The following is a 9,693-nucleotide window of genomic DNA, read 5'->3' as shown; positions in this document are numbered from 1 at the left end:
TTTGTAATAATTAAAAAAAAATCTTATAAATAATTCATGAAGAAAAAAAAAATCATAGAACAATATTTTTCATTTTATTTGATTTATTGTTCACCAGCCAAGTTATTTTCATTCTTTTCGACACAGGTTCAAGTTTAACAAATAGCTCATTATATAAATACAGACATTGTCAGCATATGACCAGTGCCCGAATCAACATGTTTAGATCTTCTCCAATCGGACTAAAGTTTAGATCTACTTATTTTTTACATGTAGAAATGAAGTTCTCTCACTTAGATCTGATTTCCACCGTATATATTTGGTCTTCATTCCCGATAAAGCTATTACATGTATTGACAATGCTTAGTACACTTCACAATAAAAACTTCATCACTGCTGCATAGACTTACTGAAATAACGTTTAGAGAAAGAATTAGAGAAAGAACAAATCGCAATGCAAAAAATGACCAAGCCATGCGGAAATCTTCTAGACATATTACTTGGGTTAAGGCTTTAAAACTTTAAACATGTAAAGTAGACCCTCCATTGTTGTACCAAATCGAATTTGCAACGAAATTGGTTGAATGGTTTTTGAACGGTAGGCTCGTAAAAATGATGTTTTTTCTGAAATTTATATAGAGAAAGAAAAAAGAACAAAAAGTGCAAAAACTAACCAAGCCATGCTGAGATCTCCTGGAAATATTACGTGGACCCGTTAGGGCTTTAAAACTTAAACATGTAAAGTAGACCCTCAAAAGTTGTTATAAAATCGAATTTTCAACGACATTGGTTGAATGGTTTTTGAACAGTAGGCTCGTGAATATGATGTTTTTTGTTCGTTATTTATAAAGAGAAAGAACAAATCGCAGTGCAAAAAAAATGACCAAGCCACGCGGAAAAATCTTTTACATATTACTTGGGTAAGGGCTTTAAAACTTTACTCATGTAAATTGACCCTCCAAAGTTGTACAAAATCGAATTTTCAACCATATTGGTTGAATGGTTTTTTGAACGGTTGGCTCGTGAATATGATTTTTTTTTTCGTAATTTATATAGAAAAAGAGCAAATCGCAGTGCAAAAAATGAACAAGCCACGCGGAAAATCTCCTGGATCTGTTATTTGGGTCAGGGCTTTTATACTTAAAACATGTAAAGTAGACCCTCCAAAGTTGTACAAAATCGAGTTTTCAACGATATTGGTTGAATGGTTTTTCAACGGTAGGCTCGTGAATATGGTGTGTTTTTTTCGTAATTTATATAGCGAAATAACAGATCGCGGTGCAAACAAATGACCAAGACACGCGGAAATAACCTGGAGATATTTCTTGGGTTATGGCTTTAGGCCTTTTAATGTTCAAAGAAGACCCTCCAAAGTTGTACAAAATCGAATTTTCAACGATATTGGTTGAATGTTTTTTCAACAGTTGACACGAGAAAATGATGCGATTTTTTATGAAATTTCTTAACACTTTATATAAATAACTTGTGTTCATGGAGTTAAATCTCTGTGCCTTAAAGCCTTATATAGGAGTGAAGAAGAACCCTGTATCTAATACAATCTACTACATATTTATTTCTTTTTTTAAGTACGTAGCGTTTATTTTGTAATGGCTGACTGTACATGAGATCAATTCCTGCAGGATCGAGCTCTCTCAAGCGCGTTTTTGTCACACGCACCAGAACTGATTTACATTTATATGAAGTTGGAAGACCACTCTATGAACGGTTGCCTCAAAATAATGATTTTTTTTTCTCGAAAATATATGCACTTTATATACAAAAAGAGTAATTCGCCGGAAAATGACCTAGCCATGCGGAAATCTCCTGGACAGGTTCCTTGGATTAGGGCTTTAAAACTTTAAACATGTAAAGAAGACCCTCCATAATTGTACAAAATTTAATTTGCAACGGAATTGATTAAATGGTTTTTGAACGGTAGGCTCGTGAAAATGATGTTTTTCCGGAAATTTATATAGAGAAAGAACAAATCGCAATGCAAAAAATGACCAAGCCATGCGGAAATCTCCTGGACATATTACTTGGGTTAAGGCTTTAAAACTTAAAACATGTAAAGTAGACCCTCCAAAGTTGTACAAAATCGAATTTGCAACGGAATTGGTTGAATGGTTTTTGAACGGTAGGCTCGTAAAAATGATGTTTTTTTTCCAAAATTTATATAGAGAAAGAAAAAAGAACAAAAAGTGCAAAAAACTGACCAAGCCATGCGGAAATCTCCTGGACATATTACGTGGGTTAGGGCTTTAAAACTTTAAACATGTAAAGTAGACTCTCCAAAATTGTAAAAAAAAAATCAATTTTCAACATTATTGGTTGAATGGTTTTTGAACGGTAGGCTCGTGAATATGATGTTTTTTGTTCGTTATTTATATAGAGAAAAAACAAATCGCAGTGCAAAAAATTGACCAAGACACGCGGAAAATCTTTTACATATTACTTGGGTAAGGGCTTTAAAACTTTACACATGTAAATTGACCCTCCAAAGTTGTACAAAATCGAATTTTCAACCATATTGGTTGAATGGTTTTTTGAACGGTTTGCTCGTGAATATGATTTTTTTTTCGTAATTTATATAGAAAAAGAAAAAATCGCAGTGCAAAAAAATGACCAAGCCAAGCGGAAATCTCCTGGATCTGTTACTTGGGTTAGGGCTTTTATACTTAAAACATGTAAAGTAGACCCTCCAAAGTTGTACAAAATCGAGTTTTCAACCATATTGGTTGAATGGTTTTTTGAACGGTTGGCTCGTGAATATGATTTTTTTTTTGTAATTTATATAGAAAAAGAGCAAATCGCAGTGCAAAGAAAAAACGACCAAGCCACGTGGAAATCGCCTGGATCTGTTACTTGGGTCAGGGCTTCAAAACTTAAAACATGTAAAGCAGACCCTCCAAAAGTGAACAAAATCGAGTTTTCAACGATATTGGTTGAATGGTTTTTCAACGGTAGGCTCGTGAATATGGTGTTTTTTTCCCCGTAATTTATATAGCGAAAGAACAGATCGCGGTGCAAACAAATGACCAAGCCACGCGGAAATCTCCTGGAGATATTTCTTGGGTTAGGGCTTTAGGCCTTTTAATGTTCAAAGAAGACCCTCCAAAGTTGTACAAAATCGAATTTTCAACGATATTGGTTGAATGTTTTTTCAACAGTTGACACGAGAAAATGATGCAAATTTTTATGAAATTTCTTAAGACTTTATATAAATAACTTGTTTTCATCGAGTTAAATCTCTGTGCCTTTAAGCCTTATATAGGAGTGAAGAAGAACCCTGTAACTAATACAATCTACTACATTTTTTTTTCTTTTTTTTAAGTACGTAGCGTTCATTTTGTTTTGGCTACCTGTACATGAGATCAATTCCTTCAGGATCGAGCTCTCTCAAGCGCGTTTTTGTCACACGCACCAGAACTGATTTGCATTTGTGTGAAGTTGGAAGACCACTCTATGAACGGTTACCTCAAAATAATGATTTTTTTTCTCGAAAATATATGCACTTTATATACAAAAAGAGTAAATCGCCGGAAAATGACCTAGCCATGCGGAAATCTCCTGGACAGGTTCCTTGGATTAGGGCTTTAAAACTTTAAACATGTAAAGAAGACCCTCCATAATTGTACAAAATTCAATTTGCAACGGAATTGATTAAAAGGTTTTTGAACGGAAGGCTCGTGAAAATGTTGTTTTTTTCCGGAAATTTATATAGAGAAAGAACAAATCGAAATGCAAAAAATGACCAAGCCATGCGGAAATCTCCTGGACATATTACTTGGGTTAAGGCTTTAAAACTTTAAACATGTAAAGTAGACCCTCCATTGTTGTACAAAATCGAATTTGCAACGGAATTGGTTGAATGGTTTTTGAACGGTAGGCTCGTAAAAATGATGTTTTTTTCGAAATTTATATAGAGAAAGAAAAAAGAAAAAAAAGTGCAAAAAACTGACCAAGCCATGCGGAAATCTCCTGGAAATATTACGTGGGTTAGGGCTTTAAAACTTTAAACATGTAAAGTAGACTCTCCAGAGTTGTATAAAATCGAATTTTCAACGATATTGGTTGAATGGTTTTTTGAACGGTGGGCTCATGATTATGATGTTTTTTGTTCGTTATTTAGATAGAGAAAGAACAAATCGCAGTGAAAAAAAAATGACCAAGCCATGCGGAAAAATCCTGGACATATTACTTGGGTCAAAATAATGATTTTTTTCTCGAAAATTTATGCACATAATTATATACAAAAAGAGTAAATCGCCGGAAAATGACCTAGCCATACGGAAATCTCCTGGACAGGTTCCTTGGATTAGGGCTTTAAAACTTTAAAAATGTAAAGAAGACCCTCCATAATTGTACAAAATTTAATTTGCAACGGAATTGGTTGAATGGTTTTTCAACGGTAGGCTCGTGAATATTATGTTGTTTTTTTTCGTAATTTATATAGACAAAGAACAAATCGCAGTGCAAAAAAGTGCTAAGAATATGGTCGTCTTAATACGAACCGTTACCCATACATAAATTTTCTATGTCTATCAAGTGACAACTTTCATTTCAATCGAATAACATTGGTAAAACAATATAAAACCACCATTCATACAAAGAAAAGGAATTGAAACACTATGTTTGAATGTAAGATCAGCTTAGATTTAGGTGACTTAGGTTCATGTATAAGACAGGCCTCGCTTCGGTGACTGATCCACCTGGTATGTAGCAGATAATTTAAAAGTGTCTTCTTACCGACGTATAAAGGTAAGAAGACACTTTTTGAATAGCTCTGCTGGGGTATAGTCGTATAAACTTCTTTGTTCGTATACAGGCTTCGAGTTAACGAAGAATAAAATCACTTGCAACATTGGATCTTAAGTAAGAGGTATAGATAAGATTTTGTAATTTATTCACAATTAATGTTATGGTGCTTTGACAATATATATTTTCTAGACTTTTCTTGTTTAGTATCAACATGTAAAAGGTAAATGTTAGTTAGAAATAAAAACTATTATAATAAACTATTGAAAGTGGAATGGTTTACTATGGGCACATTATCCATAGGTATTTCAAACATTGATAATTATTAATAATTATCATTTCGTGGTTTGTTATTTTGTGTAATACTAAATACAATCAACATAATTAATCATAGCATTGCAGACCTTCTATTATGGACTAATTTACTAGTTGCGTAGAAATACTAGCTGTTAAAGCTGTTTAGTCTTTGAGAAGGTAAAAATCTCAGAATTTCTGATATTTTTTTTCGCATTAACTGTCTCAAAAGAGTTTATATTCGGAAAACCTTTAAAAACGAGTAACTTGTTGAAAGCCATAAACAAATTCCAAAAATAAAAAGATTTTGAGAAATTAAAATAATAGGATTTCTGGGATATAAAAATCCATTAATTAAACGGTTAACTACACGAAAACTTTGAATAATCGCAAAGCTGAAGAAACAAAATTTTAATACAAAATTATGACTCATAAACACGACTATAAATAGAGTCAGTTTCGTTTAAAAAATCATAATAAGGCATGTACATAAAGTGAAAATGAACTAGTCAGCTCAATACCCCGACCCCTCGGCATAACAGAAAGTAGCACAAAAAGAGCATGGTTTTATTTTCCGTATATCCCCAGACTGTCAAGTCACTGCGTAGGGATTTCTTATGGTGTTAACAAAAAATTGGGATGTACTTTGGCTTTCCTTTTAAGGACAATAAGAATTTAGTATTATATCACCTTGTTTATTTTCATATTTCGTAGAAATGGCTAACAAGATAATAATCTACATTTTGGTTGCTTCAATGATTGCCCAGCCAGCCCAAGGTATTGTTCATTTCTCAAACATATTTTTCATGCTCTCATAAGAGAGAGCATATAGAGTATAGTCGCTTTTTTTGTCTGCCCGTCCGTATATCCGTCCGCATTTTCTTGTCCGGGACATATCTTTAAAATTACAAGAGGTATCAACCAGAAACTTTTTAGGTAGATAGATTTTATTCAGTAAAAGCGCAGTGCATAAAAACAGTAACTATACATTGCCTAATTTTGGAATTATTGCCCTTTTTTATTTTTACACTTTGGACTTTGTCCGGAACATAACTGTGGAACCACAAGAGGTATCAACAAGAAATTTTGTAGGTATATAGGTGCAGAGCATAAAAACCGTAACTCTGTCTTGCCTAATTTTAGAGCTATTTCCCTTTTTCATTTTCACACTTTGAACTACGTCAGGGACGTAACTCTGAAACTATTTTTTACACTTCGAACTGTATATCCTGTATCTTAAACCACAAGATGCATTAACAAGAATCTTGGTAGGTTGATAGATATCATTAAGTAGGAGTGCAATGCATATGAACCATAACTGTGCCATGCCTAATTTTGGAGTTTCTTCCCTTTTTTAGTTTTTACACTTTGTCTGGGACATAACTTTGAAACTGCAAGAGATATAAAGAAGAAACTACTTCTCTGTGTCCAAAACCTATTCGGGTTGCATCACCCGGTCCGACCGGCTTTTGTTTTCTTTTATTGCATTTTATGCATTTTATGTCACATCGAACTGTTACGGTCATACAGCGACTTTCCCGATTTACTGGTAGAGGAAGGCCTCGGGTACATGTGAAGAGCCAGCGACATTACAAATGGATAGCTTCCTTGCGATATACGAACCCACAGTAGCGAGAGCCAGTGATTTGAAGTCAAATATCTTAAACACCTGGTCACGGAAATAATTGTCATATTTGTTTTAGATACGATTTTTAAATAAGATTAACATTTAAATAGACATGTTTTAAACTAAAGCGTTGACATCTGCGTTGGTTGACACCCCGTCGGGTCGGGGGCAAGCCGTTGTTTGCGTGACCAAGAAACTTTACTAATTGCTTTTTGTACTGGTTGTTTCCAGTATCGGTAATAAAAGTTTGTCTGCCTAAACAATCGAACTAAATTAAAGTCTACAAAAACAAAGCATTATAAAGCCTGGTTAGACTGCACTGGTGTGTTAGTTCATATGGCAAAGGCTTATCACTTTCATTTTTAGCAGGGTAAGGTTATGGTTTAAACAAGCCCCATTGGTCTCTTTCATTTGCTTCAAATTTTAGAGAAAATTTGCTGCAACTTTTACACGACAAAAATATGCCATTTTTGTACCGTAAGAATTTTTTTTAATGTGTGGGTGTTTTTTTTACAGGTTGGCTACTTACAGTAGGTCTCGGAGCCTTGGGTTTTGTGGCAGGCCCGATAGTTGCGCCAATTGCGTTAGGGGCTGCCGGCTTTGGTGCCGGGGGTATAGCTGCCGGAAGTGCTGCGGCTTCTATGATGGCCTCTTATGGTGGAAGCGTTGCGGCAGGGTCTGCATTGGCGATAGCTCAATCAGCCGGAGCGGCTGGGATTGGGCTAGCCGGTCAGGTAGCCGTGGGAGCAGCTGGAGCAGCTATTGGGGCGACACTTGAGAAGAGTAATCGTAAAGAGGATAATTGTCACTAAACCCGTTTTTCGCACGTTTGAATTTTTTTTGGAACTGAAGTACAAATAATATAAAAAAAATACTTTAGAAGGAAAATATGTTAAATCTGTTAAATATTGTATAGTTGAAACGTTATATGTTATAAAGAAATAAATGTTAATCTCATATAAAATGATGTTTACAATTTGTACGCACCTAGAGTATCATGTTACAGTTTAACTCGTCATGCTACATATGTTATATAGAAATAGATGTAAAAATTTGCATACAAGACAAAATATTAATCTTATATAAAATGTTGTTTACAATTTGTACTTGTTAGAACACTTCTCTTCGTGCTTTTTCAAGTAGCTCTAGCTAACATACGAAATTTGTGAAAATACTCACTAGATGATTTCAAAAAAAAAATTCTTATATGTTTTGTGTAAATAACTCTTGACTTCATCATTAATAAATAAAATACTACAAATCTGACCATTTGACCAACTGATCACATTATTGCAAATTAAAAACCAAAAGTAATTGTTTTTTTTTTCAATTTTCTGTTGATGTCATTAATTTGTTGAACATATATCAACTTTTACCAGCTAAAGTTTTGAAATGGATTTACCCAGCGTCCATTCAAAATTTTAGGGATTCCAATATCAGAATAACTATCAAGAAAGAGCTCGGTCAAATTCAATTTTGAATTTGGATCCAAAGTCACACAAAGATCGTGATCAATTTTCTGATTTTGTTTGGCTACCAATTGCTAGACGGATCCATTTTGCCAAAGGCCCTTTTTGATCTTGGTGAACTGTGTAATGTAATTGATGATCAAAAGTACCATAGTAGGTCCAGGATTAAAGTTTATTCCTCGACTGATGGTATAGAAAAAAATCATTGGTGGACTGTAATATTTTGCTACTTTACCTGCCGATTCTATGGACAACGCCCAATATGACTAAAGTTCAGGACTACTTAAGTTATTTTTTGCATATAGATTTGACTGTTGCCACCGTGCTTGTGTCGTCTTTATTGTATTTGGATTTCCCGAGAAAACTATTTTAGCCATGCAATCAAACCCTACTTTACATATATTAGACGAAGTATCAAACTATCGCTGTACGTGGAAGTAAAACAAATTGTTGATTTTAGTCAGAAAAAATGTTAAATGAATAAACTGGAAATAATAGACTCAATTTTAATGAGCAAGATTGTTTTGCCAGCTTACCTATACCCGCTATATGGACACCGCCATTTTTATTTGTTTGGGTCGTCAGACCAAACAAATAATGGCAGCGAAATTTCAGAGCCTAATGCTGTTAATTGCAAATGCCTAAAGTAGTCCACTTTTTGAAGCGGTTACTTCACCTTTATATGTACCATAACGCCGAAAAATTCAGGGGAGATCAATGCGTAAAGATTGTCAAATGACAGGCGCATAAATTTTCAAGCAAAGTAGTTCCCGAATGGTCGAAGATTTCTAATCTTGTTTCATTCTTTATAGATATACATGCTTACAGTAAGCTCCATGATTATTTACACCTGTGTTAACAATAGGTTTAGCGTCAAAATAATAAGAGTTACAAACCCTAATTTAGAATAATATGGTTTTCTTCAGGCCACTACAATATAACTTCACCGTGGCCGAGGGGTTTGCACGCTCGTTTATGAATCGAGATGTCTGGAGTTCAAATCCCAGTTGAGGCAACTCATTTTTTTCTCTTTTTTTAGGTCAAATAAACATTGAATTGACTATCAGTGTTGCAATTAGTCTTATAGCCAATTTACTACAGTTAAAACACTGGAAAGCATTGGTGGCACTTTACAAAAACAAATTGGTTTATAATCTCACAACCTTCACCTTTCTGACATTCTGAGACCCAAACAAATTCATCGCCTTCTGTGCTTTGATTGTTCTCGAAATCGTTAAAATGACACAATCAGTATTGATTTTTTTCAGCGGTTAAAATTAGAAGCAGCATTGCTTTCATAACTGGCTGTTTGAAAGGTCACGAAAAGTTGACCTGTTGGTGCCCGTCAGATCCAGACGCGTAGCGTTAATAAGGAGCTGATTTTAGATTGATTTTCAGATTGACAGAAGAAAAACCTGATTAACACGTTATTGTTGTTGTTGTTGTTGTTGTGAGGGTGGTCCTTAGAATTTATGTACATATTTTTTCATGTCCGCTTTCAGGCATGAAAAATAGTATAACTAAAAAAAGCTTTTAAATATTTCAAATACTAGATTTGATATTTTA

At 34.3% G+C, this 9,693-nt stretch overlaps 1 protein-coding gene across 2 annotated transcripts; it reads left to right on the top strand.

Annotated features, from left to right (window-relative positions):
* Positions 1 to 4,742: 4,742 nt before the first annotated feature.
* Positions 4,743 to 7,485, top strand: LOC132752027 (interferon alpha-inducible protein 27-like protein 2A). Of its 2 annotated transcripts, none has more exons than XM_060742290.1 (3): positions 4,743 to 4,861; positions 5,746 to 5,808; positions 7,175 to 7,485. In XM_060742290.1, exons 2-3 carry the CDS (start codon positions 5,748 to 5,750, stop codon positions 7,468 to 7,470), a joined length of 357 nt encoding a protein of 118 aa, XP_060598273.1. In that variant the 5' UTR covers positions 4,743 to 4,861; positions 5,746 to 5,747; the 3' UTR covers positions 7,471 to 7,485. The 2 variants fall into 2 exon arrangements, with proteins under 2 accessions (XP_060598273.1, XP_060598282.1); XM_060742299.1 differs by having other exon boundaries at positions 4,802 to 4,854.
* Positions 7,486 to 9,693: the final 2,208 nt, after the last annotated feature.

Source organism: Ruditapes philippinarum, unplaced genomic scaffold (genome assembly GCF_026571515.1).
Source record: "Ruditapes philippinarum isolate M1 unplaced genomic scaffold, ASM2657151v2 ctg18792_1_1_1_1, whole genome shotgun sequence".
NCBI lineage: Eukaryota > Metazoa > Mollusca > Bivalvia > Venerida > Veneridae > Ruditapes > Ruditapes philippinarum.
This window is presented reverse-complemented; position numbering and strand designations above follow the sequence as displayed.

Bases quoted from the DNA above. Each gene is read 5' to 3' on its own strand.
- LOC132752027 (XM_060742290.1), top strand. From the start codon at position 5,748: ATGGCTAACAAGATAATAATCTACATTTTGGTTGCTTCAATGATTGCC. The intron at 5,809-7,174 runs GTATTGTTCATT...TTTTTTTTACAG, and splicing joins GATTGCCCAGCCAGCCCAAG to GTTGGCTACTTACAGTAGGT.